Source organism: Amblyomma americanum, chromosome 1 (assembly GCF_052857255.1).
Source record: "Amblyomma americanum isolate KBUSLIRL-KWMA chromosome 1, ASM5285725v1, whole genome shotgun sequence".
In the NCBI taxonomy this organism is placed as follows: domain Eukaryota; kingdom Metazoa; phylum Arthropoda; class Arachnida; order Ixodida; family Ixodidae; genus Amblyomma; species Amblyomma americanum.
This window is the reverse complement of record NC_135497.1, coordinates 265,539,910-265,562,321: the sequence shown is the minus strand read 5'-3', so window position 1 is coordinate 265,562,321 and position 22,412 is coordinate 265,539,910. Positions and strand designations below refer to the sequence as shown.

Here is a 22,412-nt window from a genome sequence, read left to right as displayed (position 1 = left end):
CAACTGGAGGCCCCGTAGAAATCAGGGCACTGACCCTGAATTTACATTTTGTAATAGCCTAAAGTTGGTCGCGAAAGCTGTGATGTCTTCCGACTGACCATAAATCATCCGAAACCTCTTCTGAAATAGTTTATTGTAGAATCAAAGCATTGTAGAACATTTTCAAGCAATTTACAGTCAAACCTCATTACAGCATAGAAGGATATTAGAAATTATAGGCTGTACCAAACTGTTCCTAAATATTTTCAACAAACGCATGCATTTCTTAATATATATACTGAATGCGGTTTCCAATAAAACAGATATACCAAACTGCCAAGCGCCAAAACTGTGCCCGCTCCGATGGCAGGTGGCAAGCTTTGCCTCACTACACAGGTGACTAGTGGTGGTATGGCAAGCGTTAGCACCGTGGTTCAGGCTGTATCTCGCTTTTGCCAACAACGGTACAGAAGATATAGTGGCAAGAACAGCTGGTAGCCAGGTGGTAAGCACCCGTTAACGCCTCTTGCACCCACAAATGGTGCCCTGGAACCAGCGACATGGTAGGTAGCTATAGCTTTCCAGCAGTGATTGTCGGCTCGCGTCGACTGTCACGGAGTGGAGAGCAACAGTGATATTTTTCATCCTGGCTTCTTATTTTTTACTCAACAAAGCTCTGATGTGAGGAAGCCAGCCCATCTGGCATTTGACCTACCACCGCCGTGTGCTTCAATGCTTTGTGGGGAAGCCTGCCTAGCTGACATTTGCCGCTGGGCTCTTTGCGGCCTCTGCAATTGCAGCGAACTGCTTCGAAACTGCGCAAAAACTACGGAAAAGGTCTCTTCCATTTGGTGTATTTAGCTGATGAAATTTTACTTCTCCAGTGTGAGTTTTTGAAGGAGTTTAATAACTCAAATTTTGGCAGTATCAAGCCATTTTACAGCTGTTACTTATTCACTGTAAAGATGTTTCACTATATTACGTTTTATAATTTTCATACGAGTAGACCATCACAAATGGTATGGTGGATATTTCGTGTTTCTGAAATTTTTTTCGGCTTCAGCTCAAGCTGACAATGTCGAAAATTACATTTATTAAGCTATATTTTGACACATGACATTAATTTAGAAAAATTTTTTGCTCGGTGTGTAAAGTTTATATCAAGGACAACTTAAAAATGGTCTTTTTTCATGCAATGTCTGAAGAAAATTTCTAAGTCTAAAAAGTTTTGAGTTATAAATTGAAACTTTTGATGGTAAGTTTACAAACCAATTGGAAACATTTTTTTTTGTTCCAAATTGTTTTTATTATTGTTTCTCCAAGAGATATTGTCTTGTAAATAAATTTTTTGTCTTAATTTTCAACTTTTTTGTGTGTTTGTCAATTTTTTTTTACAATATTCACACTAAGTATTTGTGTTGAGGTAAATGTCTACAGAAAGGGTATCCTATTTCTATCATTTTCATGTAAATTTCTCATTTTCACCTCGCATATCTTTCAGGAAAAAAATTGTGTGTCAGACTAGTAAAAAACAGTCATTTTTCCCGTGGTAACGAAAGAGTTGAGTTCCTTCCACACTTCAGTGCTTTGGTCTGTGTTCTCTGCAGTAATTTGTAGAAGTAGAAGCCTTACAGACACTTTCGAAAGCAGATTGCCAGTGATACAGAGCCATGTATGGTGTTTTGGGGGGCATTTACTTCATACACGGTCACTGACCAGTCAGTGGCCCATTAGAATGCACTCCACTGCCGCACCTGATCCTGGTGCCACCACATTGTGCCTAGTTGAATCTTTCAAAGAATTGATGGAATCTCAGAATTTCGACGTGCATTTGTATGCTTACTGCCATGGGGAGCCTGCTTAGTCACGGCGAGTCGATTTGGGTATGAATATCTGTGGGTTTCACATTTAGACTATTAAAAGAATAGTGCCTACCACAAAATGCTGCTCTTCTTGAATGGGTCTTGGACACTCGTATTTCTCACTTGCTGTACTCTCTCACCATATTTCTGGCTCAAAAGTTAGTACATTACATGTTTTGTTTTATTTTTCCAGGCCAAACTGTGGGCTCATTTTATTGCAAGAGCAGCTGTAATGACAGTGGTGCCCCTAGGAATTTACCTGGGTGTTTTTTATCTCCATCTGAACCTTCTTACCAGGGCCGGTCCACACGACAATATCATGACCAGTGCTTTCCAAGCAAGCCTTGAGGTAAACCTTTGTTTGTAATGTGTTCAAATAGTCCGGCTGTTTTTTACGAACATGCACCACCAGCTGGCTCAGAACACCACCCTTGTAAAGGCAGAGGTGTGTGTGGAGTGTTTTGCCTTCTAGTACAGGCTTCTGCAGTCATCATCTTCTGCACAAGCTTCATGAAAAGTGCTGTGCAATGAAGGAAATTAGAAAAAGGAAGGAATCTGCTTAGCTACATCAAATTTGTGTGATGCCAGCCAGCATGAACTGCTCAGGGGTGTGAAATTGGCCTGACTATGCTGTAATTTTGCTTGAGCTAGCTAGAAACCTGTCACTCAGCTGAAGGTTAGCTGCAGTTACCCAGCAGCATCCTCATACTGGTCCTTTTTTTTTGTTGCTCGTACAGGGAGGACTGGCATCTATCACACGGGGCCAGCCATTATCAGTTGTGCATGGCTCGCAGATCACCCTACGACACACACACGGCCGTGCCTGCTGGCTCCACTCACACCCACATGTGTACCCGGTCAAATACCCTGATGGCAGGGGAAGCTCACACCAGCAACAGGTATGATTCCGTGCTTTTTGCACAAGGGAGTGGCACTCTGGTGCTGGTAAAAAATAAATGGAGCTGTGCAGGTGTTCATACCTCCTAATGTTAGTACAGTGAAATGTCGTTGTGAACGTCACACAAATGAATTTTGCTCAGATCCTGTGCTGAGCACATGGTTATTCATAATGGTGAATTCCAGTCGCAGATTTAGAGCACTTCCGGTTGAACATTTTTCTGCTCATTTTTGGAGCAAGGCTATTCCAATGGCAGATCAGGATCATGGGTCACATGTTCCAATGGCAGACTGGGAACAGTTGTTGAGCAGCAGAGGTCGTTCCGTGAAGCAGTCCGGACTGCTCTGCCCCAAATCAGTAGATTCGACCAAAAGACTGCGTGAAGTATTTCCTTTAGCGGCATGCTTTCCAGCACCTCATTGTCTCCTGTTCTGCTGTTCCGTAGCAGGTGACACACGTGGGAGAGTGCTAGGAACGCTGGGTGCTCTGGCCGGAGCATAAGGGCTCCAAACACAGATTCGATGGCAGTGCTGTTCGCCGGATTCAAGCACTCTATCGCAGAGCGGGCTGACCGCTTTGGATCTGCGATAGGAATTCACTAAGCGAAACTATTGAAGTAGTACTACAATTTCAAAATAATGAGTGTTTTGAAATAAAGGTTTGTTTTTTTTAGGTCTGTGACTCTGGCATCCTTGGCAATGGGTGCTGTGTGTGGGAGGGAGGTGTGGTAAAGCTGTTGCTGATTTCCTTGCTTTGTGGGAGGGCAAAAAGTGTGGGAGTTTTTCTTTTTTTCTCAGTTTGTGTACTTGCCTTAATAAGTATACAGGGTTTCGTCAGATCGTATCATCAAGCTAAATAGGGGTTTTGTCTGAGAGCCTTAAAGGGACACTGAGGACAAATTCCAGTTAGCCTGTATCAATAGGGTACCACATTCAAATCACAGACGGACCGCCCTCACCAAACACGGTGTTCTTACAAGCTAGAAAAGAACAAAAAATGAGAAACGGGTGTCTTCATCACTAGACGATTTCACAAGTTAAATGTTTGCGTCAACATCGATCTTTGGTTGCAGATTCCAGAAGCTATGCTACATCGCAATTCACATCAGAATGATGGCAACCCATCCAACACTGCCAGAAGAAGCCAGGGAATCAATTTTTACTGAGAACAACAATTGAATTGAGTTGTCCTCAGTGTCCTTTTAAGGGCCTGAGAAATGTTTTACTATCCCATAGGGTATTAATATGACAACCATTGCTTGAGCTAGGTTTTACGGTATTGGCAAGTTATGAAATCGAGACTAATTTCAGGTGACATGCTACAGCTTCAAGGATGTCAACAATTGGTGGATAGTGAAGCGTCCATCAATGTGAGTGACCAGCTGTGGTTCCTTTTGTTTGCCTCTTGACTTGTGCTTTCATTATCCTCCTGAGACTCGGGGTGCATTGGGGTTCGCAATTTTTGCTTAGGCTTTCAAAATAAGCCATTGGGATTATGAATGAGAAAAATATCACATATTTTGCCAATAGTACTTATTGTTCTCGCTCAGCACGATGTCCAATATATTGGATACTGGGACTCTGCCAGGTGGTTTTAGACCCACCTGGCCTGCACTGACGTACTGCAGCTATCTTGCTGAAACACCAGTGTAAATATGTTTTATTAGTGCAAAAATGTTTTATTATCACAAATGGAAAAGTAGTGACTAAAACACTAAGAAGCAGCCTCCCTCTGCTAAACAGGAATTTTGCTCTTGTTAGTTCCGGTGTGCAATTTCGAACCAGGTTCTATCTTTTGCGATGCAGAAGAACAATTAAAATTTTGTGGAGAACTTTGTTTTCATATTGAAGCCTCGTAGCCTGCAACGGGCAGCGTTGGGAATGTCAGCAACCCTTAAAAATTTTGGAAGCCAGTGCTGTTATTCTTTGCTTCTGCTGGAGGTCACCGAAAACATTTTGATGGAGGACGCAACTCGGCTTCGCTGCCACTCTCTGTTTTATCCTTCTTCCCTTGAGCCGTGAGGGTCTCAGCAACAGAAAGGCGGAAGTCCAAGAATTTTAGGATTTCGTTCCGCTGTTTCTGTCGCTCTCGCATGTTTGCGCGTACTGCATTTACGAGTTGCTGAGGGCAATGTCGAACAGTTTCCTGGAGCAATTCGTCGCAAAATTTTATCTGGCTTCTCATCAAACACGTGAGGACGGTTTTCTACAGAAAAAAAAAGGCGCGATTTAGTCTACAAGCCATTAAATACTAATATTTCCCGTCTACTGTTCATGACGAGGCCATCGCGAAACACAGTCACAATAACCTGGTTGAATCCTGGTGTCCGTGTTGGACACACAAAATGAAACGAACCGTTCATAAAAGGAAGCGCGTGTACAGTTTAAATTTCAGTTCTGCGTGTTCGCTGTGTAATTAGGGTTCGAATAAAACAAAAGTTACGATCTGAAAGGAGGTAGAAATACTAGAAACAGTACTGACTTCTCCGGCAGCTCCCGTAAAAAACTGCGGCGCTAAATCCCGCCATTTTTAAACTGTTTTGGCGGGAATTTGAATGATGTACTTTCATCAATCCTGCTTAGATGGCGCCAGAGGGTGTCCAATATATTGTCCAATATATTGGACACCCTCTGGCGACCAATATATTGTTCAATATATTAGACAGCGCGGTTTTAGCGGGATGAATGCCTTCGCATTGATGTACTGGCTCAGTACATAGTGTCCATTATATTGGACAAATGCTCCATAGCGTGGTCTCAGGAGGATATAAGCATTTTATGGTGTATATAGCAACATACACAGCATGCTCTGAAGTTTTAAGTACTGATAGCATTTCCGCAGCACATAGTAGTATTTTAGAAAGAAGCGACTTTCAGTAAAAAACACAGCTGTTTTGCATCCACAATGGCATGTGGTTTGCTATTTCTATTAAATTAGTTTCCTTGCTTGCTGTTAGATTTTTATCTGTTTCGATTGAGATAGAGCCTACTTTTAATTAACAGATATACACAGTCATGGAAAACAACCTAAAAACGGCAGTTTGCAGTGTTCACACAATAACTATTGTTGTGCTTGATGAATGTTAATGGCGTGGTTTGTTAGCTCTTAAGAACTTCCTGAGTGGTTTGAGCATCCACCTTGTACAGTAGAATCTCGATTATGGTCACGGTTGATACGAATTTGTAAAATTCCTTGGCCAGAGTGAATTGTGTACAGTGGACAGAATTTCGGATGTTATGAACACCCTCTTGTGCCACTACGGATGACATGAAAGCATGAGCTGCAGTTTCACTCTTGCACTGCCCGCGCATCACTGACACTGCGATCACCCACTGTGCAGTATGTGCTGCGAGTTAGCGATCGTCGATGTTGCCAGTGAGCAGTGGCGTGTGGCCTGCGGCCCGCACATTGCCGACGCCACGCTCGCCCATTGCGTGGTACGCATCGCGAGCAGTGAGTGGAGGCGCAGATGTATATAAATCCCATCAGACATTAACATACTATCTGCGTGAATGCATTTCCAGTGCTTCTGTATTAAGATTTTGTTAGTGTTGGATGATAAGAATATTTTTCATGACCCCGTGAGATTTGCAAGATCCTGCTGTATGCAGGAGGTGTTTGATCCTCAGTACCGCCAGGGTAGCTGCTGGTTTTTCAATGTATGCAAGGTTTCCCCTGGCCTGTTGCTCAGCTTCTTTGGGGTGAGAACTGCTTGCAATAATGGGTCATTGACCCCACCTGGTGCTGGCCAAAACACATTAGTCATGGCAGTCTTCGGTCAAGCTGCTCTTGCACCATTTAGATTTAAAAAAAAGGACTTTCCTTAGTCATAGCCTTAGTTTGCGATTGACATTTAAATTGCCCCCTCCCTCACATTTAATTCCTCAGCCATAAAGTATTCAGGAGAGCTCTTGTTGGAGGATTTTAGAGCGCAGCTCTTAAGCGCCCATTCGTGGATTGAGCCGCATCACTGCCGTCAACGTAACTGAGCAAAACCATGAATTAGTAAATAAACATTAAAATTGCCGTGACTGGGATACGAACCCACTGCGCCGCAAACAGGTCAGCTTTGGTGACCACTGCATGACAGCACTAGGCTATCGCCGGAGTCAATCACGACTCATGTTAAACTGCAACACAGTCGCGCGCAGTACATTGCGCATTGTCGTCTTCTGCTAATACTGCTGTTGAATTAATATACGCATTCTCGCACCTTGTGTATTGCACATCGTCGTCTTAATCAACTAATAATTATCGAAATAATATCATTGCCAGATGTACTGGCATCCCAGCAAAGCTAGACAATGAGCCTACAGAGCCTGAGACACTGACAGCGGTGCACTCAACAGTGACAGTGGTGCTCGCATTAGGGAGAATCCTAATCATCCTTTGAATTTTTTTCGCTTTCCTGATTAGTTTATAACATGAGTGTTGTTGCTGCATTTGTCTTCCAACTGTAGGCATAGTCTTTCATGACCAGTTGTTGATACTGTGAAGTTGTTTGTAGACAGCTTATGTGTAGTCATGAAAACAAGGTGGGAATAAAAAAGACTGTGTAGCTACTATAACAAAGTTTAATTGCCAGTGTGCAGCTCAGATCTTGTATGAAAAAGCTTGTGAGATCTCTGAGGGGGCACTGCTGTATGTTGTGAAAAGTGCTCATTAAATGCACTGCCACAAGATCATGCACCAACCAGCCCAACTTTTCACCTTGCTAAAGGACACTGTCACATTCCTTGACTTGCTGGTGGTGAGTCTCATTTTGATTTCTAAAAATGAGTGTCATTGTGAATATAAGTTTACTCTGTGTCTGTGACCATGAGAGAGAGATATAGAATAAATATTATTCCACTTTTTGCCTCTGTTCGGAGCATTTTGGTACTGTGGTCGTCTACCAGGTCTCGCCGAGCATGTTACAGACTTGCTGAACAAGAGCCTGAAAGATGGTGATGCAGGGTTGGGTTTGGAGAGCTCACCTGTCATCATTGATGGAGGTAGGATGAAGGGTTGGATGTACAGTAGCTGGCCAATTTTTTGGACTTTACTGGAGAACTGTCACACACCTTATAAGAATGTGTACATATGCATGATCAATATATCGAACTTTGTGGGGTCCTTTTCGGGCTAAGATGGACACCAGCAACTCTCTATGGAGCCTAGAAGTTCTATTTTTCGTTGTAACAGACATGATCGAGCATCGCTTCCATGATCAGTTGACTTGTCACTGTCATAGAAAGCACCATCTTGGATATAAAACAAATTCAGTCGACGGGTTGTGTTGAATAGGCTCAATAGTTTCGGTACCTAATTGTTACTACTCATGTTAGCCACCATATTTGGGCATGCATTTGCATTAATGAGACAGTCTGCTGTGGCTGCCCTTGCCTCGTGCTTCAGCGAGAAGGGGCGTGCATTATGACGCGCTAGCACAGAATTGGTTCATGGCATGGTTCACGGCGTACCAGTGGCCGTGTCACACATTCTGGTATCTGGGATGTGAGGTGCGGTGCAACCAAATGCAGTGCAGACATTACTAAAGCTTCACTCCAGCTCAAATTAATGTTAATATTATTACTTACAAATGGAACACGGGCAGTAGAGAAATTCGCGATCTTTGAAGGCAGTTTTCTTTTGCGAAGTGGCCATTGTATTGCACTGAGCATATTTGTGCCAGCTTCTTGGGCTTTGGGGCATTCCCACAGAGAGTGTGTGAAAGATGGGAGATCCCTACAGTGAGAACAAGTCCGGGGGAGCCTGGTGAAGTGGTAGGACCATGAGAAAAGCATTGTTGAACTGGTGGGAAACTAGCTACCTAGGTGTTCCATCAAGGTTTCAAGTTACCTGAAAAGTCGAGAAGACAGTAGCAAACATTAACATTGTGGATGTTCCTCTTGTTTTCAGAAAGGACATAGTTGTCTCAGACCCTCCAGATGTTGTGAAGCATGGAGACATTGTCCAGCTCATTCATGGCATGACAAGTCGGGCCCTAAACAGGTGTGTGCAAATTGATAGCCTCGTAAGACAAGCGGTGTCAGTTGTGGAACAAGTTTGAGCTTAGATCAATAAAAGCGTCATTCTTCTTGAGGTTAGTGCTTTTAAACTGTAGAAGTCTGAAAGATGCACTGGCAAAAATGTGATGCATTTGACCATAGAAGTGACTGAACTTCCTGCCTCTCTCTCACTTTGTTTGTTTCTCTTCCTCACCTTCACCTACTATCTCTGTCCCCCCTTGCCCTCTACAATCTTTTTATGACTATCCTCCCACACCTTCACCTCACTGAGTGCAGCCCTCATGTCTGGATAGGGCACACGAAGCCTGGGAGCATATTTTTCGGGCACTTCTGCGACAATGAAAATTTTTGCATGGTACCCAAGTTTCGTCACTGTAGGAATCAACTGTAGTAGTTGTAGGATTCACTATGATAGCTAGCTGGTTGGCAGAATGTTTAATTACAGTAAAACTTTGATAATTTGGTATTATGTAGTTGCTTTGAAATCTGAGATAATTCATAGAACTTCTGCACTCCTGTCACTTGTAATGTCAGTTTTACTGGATAATTTCGTCCAGCAGTTTACACCAGCTCAGTTAATGCACAGACCTGGGGTGCAATGTGGGAACACCCGAGTTCAACTGATGACGCAGCGAGCTTGCATTAAGCAGCACAACACCTTATTTCACTGTTCGATGCTGCACACACTGTTGCACAAACAGCAGCAACGCTCCGACTTAGCGCACGGTATGGGGACGTCATGCGAGCCAAAGCAGCGGTCTGCTGTTCACCACTGCCTGACTGCCAACGTGATCTGCACTCGGACCACGCTGATGCGAACAGTGGTGTATGGGTTATATTTCATACACGCTGCACGCCATGTCAGACTCATCAATGCAAAATACACTGCCAGCTCCTGATTGCCCCTCGGGTAAACTGCGCATGTTTTCTTTGTTGCGCCTTTTCAACCGCAGCTGCTCCTATCACAAGCCCTTCTGCGTATGCTCTTTAGAGCATGACGTACCGTATTTACATGATTGTAAGTCGACTAGAATGTAAGTTGACCCCCCCCCCCCCACATCACATTTCTGGAAAAAAAAATACTTTGAGGTCGTTTACGCTTGGCCTTTAATAATAGAACTCGATAGCACTATCCTGCGGCCTCCACTTATTGCCAGCCGCTATCGGCTGCCGTGCGCGGGAGCACCCGTGGGCACATTCCGAAACGAAAATGTATTAGTCACTGGACTACTCGTTCATACTTGCGCCATCGTCCTCACTAGCACTGCCGTCATGATCGCTGCTGCGGTTCCACAGCTTGTCGTTCTAACAGCATCGTGCAGCGAAATCCCGCACTTCGCAAACAGCCGCATCACGTCATCGCGTGGAACAGCTGAAAATTTTGCCTCGCTGCAGCTGCCACGCCTGTATCACCCGTTGCGAACGTCAAACTTGCGGCCCGGTGCGCTGTTTGTTTCTTTGGCGTAAAGAATGACAGCCATCTTCAATGTAGTCGTGAATGAGCGCCGGTCGCTTATCGGACCTGGAGCACAAATGACGAAGCACTACATTAAAGAATTTTGAAGCATGGCCGGCAGTAGTCAAATGCGTCAGAGCCAAAGAGAAACTACGCGTGAGCGGCGTCGGCTCTTCCGTCGGCTACCAGCACTCCTTGGTGCCACTGCGGTTTCGAGTGGCGGTGCTGCCGCGATTGGAAAAGCGGCCCTTCCATCAACTATTGACGTTCCCTTGAGCACCGAGTGTGCTGTTGAAAGTAAACAAAAAAGAACTTGGACGAGACCTATTAAAAGTATAACGTGAATGCATTATCGGGCCGCTGCCACTTATCAGCAGATGCAATCTGCGGCCACGTGTGGGGAGTGGGCTGGAGCCCATTTGCTGCTTATCAACAGCCACCATCGGCCGCCTCGTGCGGGGTCGGGATGCCGGTTCTACGTGTTGACATAGCAGCTGCTCAAGGCCAGCACCAAGAGAGCGATGCGACGGAGCCGCGCAGCAAAAATGCAACCACGCTGTAGCATGCCTGATATCTCGTTTGTCTTCGTTTGGCTTGCCTTTATGGTGCGATGCTTTGGTTTCGATTTTAAGTCGACCCCCCACTTCAGATTTTCAAATTTTGAAAAATATGTCGACTTACAATCATGTAAATACGGTATTCAAGCTTGGCTGTGATCCGTGCGCCTTCTGAAAGAGGTGGAGTATAAAAATGCTGGTGAGTAGCAAAGTTTTGCCAGTAACTGTGAGTTTGATTGCGAGAGGTGCACGACCATGTTCTGTGGTCGTTGAAACCGCCGTGACTGAAATTCTGATAACTTCCAATGGCGTAGCTACCATGACCAAATCTAGACGAACTCCCATGGTAAGAATTAATTGTTAAGCATCGTGCACAACTTTGTTGAGCGTATTGGTAGTGACTCGAAGTCCTGCACGCAGTTGGAAATGTTTTGCACTTGCCGATGTTAATTTGTCCGAAGCCTCTGGAAGGTGGCAACCTGCCCACCGGGTTGTGGGCAATCTGCCAGCAGGCTTTACGGCCATCTGTGCAAAACACTCTACGGCAAAACACTGGTCGCAAGTGGGTTTCGAACGCGCGGTGGCGCGAGCAGATCATCTTCGCTGGCCACTGCATTAGACCACTACGTCATAGCTGCGGCCGAACATAGCATGTGGTTGGCTGCTTGTCTCTCTGTACTTTGGATGTCGTCATCTCTATCAATTTCCAGCCATGCACAATGGATCCAAAACACACTCGTATTGCCTTGCACTCTTAAACGGAGCCTCAAACTTAAACCGAAGTGAAAACCAGTGCGAGCGCACCTAATTTTCATTTGGCCTAACCACACTAAATCCTCCGCCATTTTTTTTTTGCATTTTGTTTCGTTTTGCTTGGTCCCATGGGCTTCGAATTAATGGGGTTCTTTTGTGTACGGTTTTCTTGTGTTTTTTTTTAACCATATTATTCCAGCCTGTGCTTACAAGTTTTATTTTATGTTTATGGACTATGAGGTCTGCTGCATGTATGTCAAGTCATTGCTTTTCTAGACACTGGGCATTCTCATTTGCTATTTATGTTAGCTGTGAAAGCAGCTGTCTTAGTAGCTTGAAAATTTTGTTATTTAGTTACATTTAGTTGTACCACTAAATCTACGTTTCACTGTTTATGTTCGGGGGTTACGTAATTTGATATCTACTATCCAGAACAAGCCGTCCTAAAAAGGCAGTTGCTGGCTGTGTATGTTTTAATCTTACCTGTTTGAAGAGAGCTTGAGCTGCCCTCTGAGCTGGACATAACCAATTGGCAGGAAGTAAACTGATGCCAGCAGCAGGGCTTCTCTTCATGGATAGAAAAGTACATCTACAAAATGTAGAGTTATTGGCAGGGAGATATTTGTAGAGAGGTTCAGTTGGCAGCCAAAGGAATACACACTGCCAAATTTCCAAACATGACCTGAGCGTAGAAACAATAACAAATGATTTCTGTTCAGCTGGTCATCATCAGTGATTGGCCTTCTTTTGTTTTTCAGCCATGATGTTGCTTCTCCTATGTCTCCTCAGCACCAGGAGGTGTCATGCTACATAAATTATAACATATCATTCCCATCACAAAATCTGTGGAGAGTGGTGAGTGAAATTCTGATGAATGATCTCGTCTCTCTATTCTTTAGTATTGTTTTTTTTATCCTTTTGATTATAACCATATAAACTCGGGTATGGGCCGCACCCTGTATTCCCAAAGAAAATATTTAAAAAATAATAATAATATTCGTGTAAGGGCTGCACCCAAACCTTCCACGACCCACGTGGAAATAGCCTTCGAAATGCACGTGCCGTGGCCTCCGCGATTGGCTCCGGCTGCAAGCAACGGTGCACTCGATAGCGGTGGAGGCGACGCTTTTGCACACGAGCTTCCGGGTGCCGCCCACGGATAGCGCCCGAGGCCGCGGCTCATGATCATCATCGTCAACTTCTTCCTCCGCTGCAATACCAGCATGAGTGTCACCAGCTCCAGCCTTTTGTGGCTGTCAAAGGCACGGGAGTTGTAGTAGCAGTAGTAGCGTGTTAGTTCGCCGTAGTTGTGGCTTTTGCATGCTGCCACCGAGCATTGCTGTTTTAGCATGATGGCCAAGCACATTAATAGCTACACGTCTGGGAGTTTGCTGTCGAACACTGCAAGCGTGCGGCAGGCAGGAAATTCGGCGTCGCCGAGGGGTGCGTCCGACCGATGGTGCAACCAAAAGGATGCATTGAGGAACACAAGCTGCAAAAAGCGCGCTTTGTGAGGCAAGCCGTGTAAGTTTCCCCGAACTGGAAGAAGAGCTGCTCTGATGGAAGCACGGAACAACGGCTAAGCATTGACAGCGGACATGCTGCGCGACTTTTTTTGGGATGAGCATGCACCAGAGCACAGCACCATCTTGGAGTCTGAATACTCTGCGAGTGACGATTGAACGTAGAATAAATGCTGCTCATTCCCTGATTGGTGTGTTTTTACTTTAAAGACAAAATTTTTTTTCACACATCATGTGTGTGGGCTGCATCCCGAAAATTGGCCCTGGAATTGGAATCGGGAAAAAAAGTGCGGCTTTTACATGTGTTTATACGGTATATACCTGTGTACTTTCTTGTATCTGGCTTTTTCTTTACATTACAGGACATCGTCAACCGAGACACAGAGGGGGACGTGTGGCACACCATACATTCACACGTGCGGTTAATTCATGTCAACACAAGCCAAGCCTTGAAGGTAAGCTAAAGTCTTGATTCATGTGAAAATTACTCTGAACTTTGTGCCATTATGGACAACAGACTTCTGCAGAGGCATTGGCTATTTTGCAGAGGCTCAAGACAGCTTGGTACTGGTATAGAGATTATTCACGTGACTTCAGTTGCACAGTGCACATATGCAGGCAACCATTGCTGTGCAACATCATGGCAGATGAATGTGTAGGCATTCACACCCCGCCTTTGAAGCACAGGATAGCTGTGGTGTTCAGCAGCAGCCTCAGTGCTCTGTAGGAAATGTGGAAATGTGCATCTCATAGTGCAGGGCCTGTATTCTAACTTTGATATCTCGGAGCATCAGTTGCTCAAGGGGCTCACAGTGCCCCTTGATGAATGATTGAAGCATTGGAAGTGGTTGTGGCTCTTAGTTTCGACAGAAGGGGTAGTGGTGCAGTTGCATCACCTGTATCCGTGGCATCCATTCATTAGTGCCACAGTTTTGTGAACTGCCTTTTTGGAACTAAAAATACAGTGCACTGCCTATAGCCCTCACTGTACCCCCTTCTGCAGCATTGGAGGCCATGCAGTAAGAAATAGGATTGCCGACTCACTGTACCCCCTTCTGCAGCATTGGAGGCCATGCAGTAAGAAATAGGATTGCCGAATCAAGTGCATTTCAGTAGCGATGCGCACCTCACTTATTTCACGGCTGGTCCAAAGACGCTTTATTTCGCAGCTGAGCAGTGCATCTGCCTCTGCTGCTTCAGCCAGTCACTGAGTGCTTCATAGGGTCAATGCCTTGTGAGATTGAAGTGGGCCCGCCAATGTTGTCTCTCCAATAGAACACCACAGGCAACGAAAATGTTGAAGTGGATGAAATTAAAATGAAAATAGGTTAAAATTTAGGTTGGAAAATAAAGCCAATATCATGTCTTCGTGATTTTATCATACTAAGAATGAATATCTTGCAACATTACCAGCACTTAATCTTTCCCCACATGTCCAGAACGCCTTGTATCAACTTGCAGTTGCCATTTGCTACGAGTTCATACTCTTCTTTCTTCTTTAACATTAAGAATACAGGAGTTTAGGGAGGCAGTGACACTTCTTACAAATGAGCATTGATAAAACAATACTAATTTGTACTTATCTGCAACCAGTGCAACCTTGTTTGTATTTGATGGCTGCCATGTTCAATTTTTTTTGCCGTGTGACATATTGAGTGTTGCATCGCTCAAAGAGAATTGGGACAGTATTTTCTCTGCTTAAGTGCTCTCTTGTTCAATCTCACTTTTGTTTTGTACTGCATTTGGAAGGGGTACTTACCCGATTCGGTCGGAATTAATTGTTAAATCCTCATCGTCTGCGGCGACTACAATCCAGAACACTGAGTTATTGCAGCAGTGGTACTGGTATAGTGCTGTCTCACACCTGGAGGGAGAACAAATGGAAGCTGTAGCAATAGAAGGCTTGAAGCTTCGAAGAAACTTTCTTCTTCACAGTACTCGAAATACACCTTTTCATTCTGTATTTAGAGTACTATGAAGAAGTAAGCTATTATTGTTGAGTTGATGTTTTATTTCTATGCCTGTACTACAATATTCATACTTCCGAGCTATTAGTTGACCACATTGACACTGGTACTTGCTCAGCAGCCAGCCTTGTCATGGTAACTGATAAATAAAGCACAACTGAACACGTATGCCTAATTTTTTTTTCACTTTGGGAACCTATCAGTGCTTTGTCTAACACCGTGGTGGCAGGCTTTCTGTGGTATGGGATATATTGTCAGTTAGTGAGATTGCACAGCTTGTGCATTTCAGTTGCAGCTTCCTTATGTGGCCGGTTTTAAAAGTAAAGCATTTTTAAAATGAATTGTCTACATACAGTGTCAATTTCATCAGAAGAGCTTTACTGTTCTCATATAGGATTTAATTTTGGCAGGCTTACTGTATTCAGTTCAGTGACATTGTCATTTTACTGGTTTTTGGCTTTCTGTGATTCCAGTTCAGCGGCAAGCAGCTTCCCGACTGGGGATTTCATCAACATGAAGTTGTCACCGATCGTTTTATCTCTCAGGATGACACGGTGTGGAATGTAGAAGAGCATCGTTACACCAAAAGTGAGTGACAGAACAAGAACAACTCATCGGCGGAAAAAAAAAAAAAAGCTCCGCAAGCTGTCAGATTTAAATAGGAAGGTGCGCTGTAGTATTGTGGGAGCTGAAAGACAAGAATGAGGCAGCCGGGCAGTGAAGTGGTACGATTTGTGTGCATGATTATATTGGAATTGTCACTATACTTTCAGTTTGGCACATGATAGCCTTAGATGCTTATGTGCCACTAAACCCAACACAACCCTATACAGTACAACCTCGTTAATTCGAAGTCATCGGGACCGCGAGAAATCTTCAAATTAAGCGGCTTTTCGAATTAACCGAACACACCAAAAAATACGACTCGGGCAAAAAAATTTGTTGCAGGAACGCGCTACCTTTGTACGACATATTTTGAATTGCTGAAAGTAATCAGAGATGCTGGTTTGCCGCATCCGGTAGTTTGCGGCGCCGAAGGTCATGTTCTCGAGTTGGTCAACTAGGTGAAACGTTTCAGAACTTCCACCGTGGCACTCAACAAAACTGCGGATAACGTTCAGCGATCCGATAACTTCACTGAGAGCTGGTGTTCGGGTAGGCTCGTCGGTGTCGTCGTTGCTATCGTCGCTCTTATCGCGCATGTTCGCAGCAGCAGTAATCTCACTCTCCAAGTCCGAGTAGCCTGTCTGTTCATCACGTTCAAAGTTCAGATGCTCAGCGAAGCCGACTGCGTTGGACTCACCCTCCTCTGCGCAGAGTGCATTAATGCGGTTGCAATACTCTCCTCCTTCTTCGTCAAGCGTACATGGCTAGTCTGCATCGGCATCAACAGTGCTTTCACTGGAAAAACCAGCTTGTTCAAAACACCGTCTGATCAATGTGGGCTCCACTTGTTTTCAAGCGTACACCATGAGGCCCGTTTCACATGCTGCGAATTTTGCCGCACCGACACTGCGAATTCAGTGCCGCAGCTGACGCTGTAATGCGATTGCCGCTCAGTCCTTTCACATGCAACGCAGAACCTGCGAATTCGTTCGGTTGTGACAACAGGGTTGCTAGATGTCTGCTTATCCAACCCGTGAATAAATGCGGGAGTAATGCAACATGGAATGTGTTTATGTTGGTGTAGTCATACGCACTTATAGATAAAAGGTAGCATTTCATATCTTTTTATCAAAGTAAACAGTTCTGAATCATTCGAAAGTACATGACAGCCAAAGCCAAGCCTGATAAAAGCTGGCCAAAGCCAAGCCTAACAGGGAGCCAAGCAGTGGATGCTCCCTGTTGGTCAGTCGCAGAGTGAACACACCAACGCTGCGAATGAATTCCAACCGGACGGAAATCGTTCGCAAGCCGTCTGCGGCAAGAGCGGCGGCCCTCTCTAGCCGCAGACTGAACGAATTCGCAGTGTCGGAAGGTGAAATTCGCAGCACGTGAAACGGGCCTGAGGCATATGGCTCCGAGGAGGTCGATGGAATACTCCTTGCAATTATCATAGCAAAGGAGCATGCGCTTGAGCAGGTGGTGCCGATAAATCTTGTGTGGTGAATGACGCCTTGCTCCATCGGCTGTGAGATCGAAGTGGTGTTCGGAGGTAAAAATACCATCCTGATGGCCTGGAGATGTGGGATGTTGCCATGTGCTGAGCAGTTGTTGATGACAAATAGGACATTCCTGCCTGTGGCCACGAACTTGCGTCAAGTTGCCGCACGTAGTCCTCAAATATTGCACCTGTCACCCAGGCTTTCTTACTGTTCCTGTAGACGAGTTCACCCTTTGGCGGCAGCCGCGCATTTTTGAAGCAGCGAGGCTTCCCCGTCTTCCCGACAACCAGTAGCGGCAGCTTGTGTTTACTGCACATGTTCGCACCGAACAGCACTGTAATCCTGTCCTTGGCCTGTTTTCTACCCTTGATTATGGTGTTCTTCACTGTGAATGTTTTTGTTGGCAGCATCTTATAAAAAAGTGCAGCCTTGTCAAGGTTGCAAACGTCGTCTGCACCGTACTCGCTAATCAGCGGCGCCAAAGTGTGCTTTTTCCAATCCTCGACAACGCTCTCGTTAGTGCTGCCGCTCTCACCACAGATGGTGAGAAATGTCAAATTATTGCGTTCTTTAAAATGGCAAAATCATCCGTTACTGCACTTGAATTCTTCGTGCCCAAGTTGTAGAGCTAGGTCGTTGGCCTTCTCCCGTAGTAGCGTTACATTGACGGGAAGGTGGGCTGCTTTTGCTTTCTGCTGCCAGCGAAGCAGAGCAGATTCCACATCTTGGTACGTGGGAGCCCGCACTCATGTCCGCTTCGAAGAATATGTCTTGCCGTAAGCCTCTAGTATTTTCGACTTGTTGCTCAGTATTGTGGACAACATCGAGAGGGGCACGCCGTGCCTTTTAGCCAACTCTGTCTTGGAACAAGCGTTCTTGCCTGCTTCTTGGATCAAGCAGAACTTCTGCTGCAGTGTTAAAGTCTTGTACTTCGGCATTTCGTTCGCTGGTACAGTCACAAAGCTAGCACTTCTGCACAGCCCAAAAAAAGCAACGGCACAGTAGCCGACCCCTAACCACCGCGTACAACACAAATAAATGGTGCAGGCGAGACCTGCTTGCCGGTGGTGGCGGCATACTTGCAGCGTCAGAGGCACGGGGGAAGAGCGGTCGCGGTATGGAACGCGTGCCCCCCTGATGCGAAGAGAGGGTGAACCACGCCATGGGATGGCGTGGGGGCGAGATCACGTGATAAAAACCAGTATGCCCGCCGCATTGCAGTGAAGCACATCTTCTCCTCTGCAGGCGTGCGTTTCGGCGGTCCGCGGGGCGCACTGTGGACCGATTTTTGTGCCGAGAGTGCTCCGGCTGGGGCGCTTCGCCTGTAAATCATCTTCATCGCTATGTGGCTTTGCCTCGTGGCTCCGTAGGGCCGCCGTTTCGCCGGGTTTGCGGCGAAGCATGGATCGGGCATTGCTGCATAGCACCCCAAATTTTCTAATTAACCGGGCTGGCGCAGGCCGCCTGTTTGAATGATCCGGCTAACTTTACATCAGAAAATACGGGACCGCTGGAAACCTTCGAATTAACTGAGTTCGAATTATCGAGGTTTTACTGTACTTTGTCTCATTGGAATGTGGTCCAGGCATGACAGAAGCTTGACACTGATTCCACTGCAAGCTGGCATTATTGCTTGGGGATGAAACTTGGGAGATGGCAGAATTTACGATTTTTTCAAGCAGATTTTATCTCAGTAATGTGATTTTTCGCCGTTAGTGGATTTTTAGACTGTTCAATTATTTGCACCATTTTTCTGGTCCCAACGAGTTTTTAAAAATCGGTCGGCAACTCTGGTAAAATATTGATATTTGATTCGATCCAAATGTCTGTGTCTGGTGCTCAGATATTTAGTAGGGGGTTTGTCAAGAACAGGTAATGTTTCTGGAATGCTTCCTGATAGTTGTTTCAGTGCATTCGAAGTGCTCCATTTGCTAATTTTGAAATTGGCTTCAAAATCATTTGCGCACTTTCTTTTTGGATATTGCAGCCTTTCATGTCAGAGACATAAATGGTTTTGAGCCTAATTCTGCTGTTCAGTCATTTTCTATGAGCCAGAAATACGTATTTGAAATATAAGCTTCAAAATTATTTGAAGTAAATCATTCTTCACTGAATTTGCTTCAAACCTAAAAGCCACTATTTGCACAAGGCTAGTAAAGTTACACCTTGGTTCCTTTCGTTTGAAGTATTTTTGTATTTTGGCAGCCATATTGCTGTAGCTTCACAGTTTTGCCAATACGCTTGGAATTCGAGTAATGCATCATTGACAAATATGAAATGCAAGTTGATACTAATACAAACTGTAAACATACTTTATGTTTGTGATCAGTGTTTGCGTAACTAGTGTTCACCATGCAACCAACATGACATTGATCAAATCAGTTGCCTGTATAGATGAAGGTATAGATGCACAGATGGCTGTCTTTAGTGAACTATACGAACCAAAGACTGTGCCTTTTGTTCGTATAGTATACACATTGTTCATGCTTCAGTTAATTCCAATAAGCACATCTGCCAGGCTTTTGAAGCGAAAGGTATGGATAGCAGCAGAACATAAAGTTTAATAGGTTTTCTTTCCAGATTTGATGAGCATTTAACACTTCTACAGTACTTCCAGGACTAATAAGATAGCATTTTTTTTGTTTTTACATATATGTAATGCTTGTTAACATGGAAGTTGGAAAGGATAATTAAAAATAAAGCCTCTGCTGTGCTGCTTCTATGATGCAGCTTCTTGACTTTTTAAAGGGCCTCGACCACCTTCTGGTCAAAAATGTTATACCCCGGTGGTTGTGAAGCATCGTTCCCAAAATGCATGGCCGCAAAAAAATTTTTTAAACATCTATCAATAGCTGAGTTACAGCCGTTGCAACCAGCGATTTTTTCCATGTTCCTCTTCGTCTGCGCCTTCTAGTTTTTTCTCTCTCCTGCCTGGTTGACTGGCCCCTTCGAGCGAAATTTGTCCTCCTTTTCCAGCATAAGCAGGAAGTGCAGGTTAGGTACATCAGATGCCTACGTCATAGCCCCACCATGCCAATTACTTTTTGCTTGTTTTTTGTGGCCCAAAGTATCTCCGGTGGCGCCCTCAGTGGTATTTCAGTCTTCCGTATGGTTTTGTTTGCTTTGTAGCCTGGTGTTTTTGATGGGCCATTGTTCATACTTGGGATTGGGTTCACGATTGTCCTCACATTGAACTGGACCCCGCCATATGTGCGCGATTAGAAAGGCCCCCTGGAAATCATCTGGCGTGTGGGGGCAGTATGTTCTGGTTCGTCACGCTTTGAGCTCAGCACAGTTGTCATTGCTACAATGCAGGGAGTATGGCAGTATGCATGAGCAGTGGTCTTGAAACTTAGTTACACATTAGCTCTGTGCAAAGACTGTTCACCTGCAAGCTTTCTGAACTGGAAAAACATGAACAAGATGAAGACTATACAAACGGCACAGCACCCAGAACATGCTGAAGCATACATGGGCTAGGACAAAAAACTAAAAATCATGTTTTTGTGTGCAGATATGTGTGCACAAAAGCGAAAGGCACGATGGAAAAGTATGTGCGCAGCAAACGACACAAATGTCATTGGAAGTGTAGTACGTCATTCCGTGCTACGTCAACACGCTGTCTGGGCACATCCTGTACCCGTCAATCAGAATGATAGACCAATGAGATGCCATTTGCTGAGATGTCATGGTGAACACTCGGATGCCAACATAAAGGATGAGAAGGTTGGCTTTGTTCAGGAGAGGCGTGAAAGGGCTTTGATTTGAATTTTCACTACTTTTCAGGGTATGCATGGCTCTAGTATTTTGCAGAGACTATCATCGATGCCTGATCTACACACCACGCGTGTCTATTTAAAAATGTTCAGACCTGGTCAGGGGCCATATAAGGTCCTTTTTCTGCTTGGCCTCTATGACCTGGTGTGTGGTATATTGTGGGCCACAATGGGGTGTAATGTAATGTTACACTGTTCACTTTATGATGGACCTCATTAGCGGTATAATGCATGCTTCCAACACTTATGACGTCATATGTCTGCCATAAGTGATGAAGTGTATGTTAACTTTCTTTTCCTGTATGGCACATTGCAGATTCAGACGAGAAAGAGCGAGAACGTGACATGGTGTCAGCAGAATTTGTACCACTGCAGCCCACGCATTTGACCTTCTTTCAGAAGATGTGGGAGCTTCAGGTACAATGGCTTGTTAGACTTTATGTGCTTCAATAAGCCTAAATACAGAGGCCTGTATTAGAACACCATATGAAAGTACCGTAAAAACCGGAATATAGGTCGAACTTTTTTTCAAAAAAACATGGTGAAAAGTCGACCCCCGTCTTATATACTGGTCATTGGCGGAAAAAATACGGAAGTCTTGCAACAATGGGTGGCTGAAGTCAACAGCCTCCATCACCATCGCCATCAGCAGCAGTGCCGCCATTTTGCGTATCAGTAGATGCAAAGCGGAAGCTAACGGCAATTTACCGTCGCCTTCAAGAAAAACACGAGTACGAGGAAGCTCACGGGAACCTGGCGGCACAGCGCGAATTTGGAGTATCCGAAAAGAGCATTCAGTACTGGCAGAGGCAGAAGCTGCGTATTACAACTTGCAGCAACCAGAAGAAAACATCATTTCGTGGGCAGACCGTAGTGTATCGAGAATAGGAAGGAAACGTTGCTCTGCGAGCAAGATCACTGCCTGTGACTGCCGAATGCATCCGCGTGAAAGCGGCAGAGATCGCGCGTGCCTCTAGACTCACGAGGGCGCAATTTAAAGGCTCGCCATCCTGGTTGCGGCGATTCATGAAGAGGAGGACTTTGCTCTACGGCGCCTTACTTGCCTGTGCCAGAAACAAACACGCGGGCCGATTGGTGCGCGATATTGTTAAAAAATTTGCCGGGTGTACATACAAGCAGCATTTAAATGAAATTAAATACTGTCACCATTGTGCAACCTCTCGAGTCGCATTTGTTTCAAAGTAAGGATGTCTTTCGGTACTTTTCTCATTGAAAAAGATCTTTTTCATTTTTAGAATTGGTTAGTTAGGGGGTCGACCTATATTCCGGTCCGACCTATAGTCCGGTTTTTACGGTAGGTACAGTAGCCGACCGATTTTTCGGGCTCTAAGGGACCCGAAAAATGGTCCGAATAACCGAACAGTCCGAAAAATCCGTGAAGTAAAAAAAATCACTTTATTGAGATGAAATCGGCTTAAAAATGTCACTAATTTTACCTTGCGGAAAATTTCTCTTGCTGGCGACGATTTGCGCCTGTATTTGTGCCAAAGTTGGGCTTTCACTG

The 22,412-nt window shown here is 44.9% G+C and overlaps 1 protein-coding gene across 1 annotated transcript in view; it reads left to right on the top strand.

The window, feature by feature from the left end:
* The window catches only part of rt (Protein O-mannosyltransferase rt), a 54,676-nt gene that overhangs the window by 15,109 nt on the left and 17,155 nt on the right, over positions 1 to 22,412 (top strand). Inside the window, exons 8-15 of the mRNA XM_077649158.1 lie at positions 2,035 to 2,190; positions 2,579 to 2,740; positions 4,050 to 4,108; positions 8,641 to 8,733; positions 12,275 to 12,371; positions 13,402 to 13,494; positions 15,480 to 15,594; positions 21,204 to 21,304. Coding sequence (XP_077505284.1) covers positions 2,035 to 2,190; positions 2,579 to 2,740; positions 4,050 to 4,108; positions 8,641 to 8,733; positions 12,275 to 12,371; positions 13,402 to 13,494; positions 15,480 to 15,594; positions 21,204 to 21,304 — 876 coding nt within the window. The remainder of the gene's footprint in view (positions 1 to 2,034; positions 2,191 to 2,578; positions 2,741 to 4,049; positions 4,109 to 8,640; positions 8,734 to 12,274; positions 12,372 to 13,401; positions 13,495 to 15,479; positions 15,595 to 21,203; positions 21,305 to 22,412) is intronic.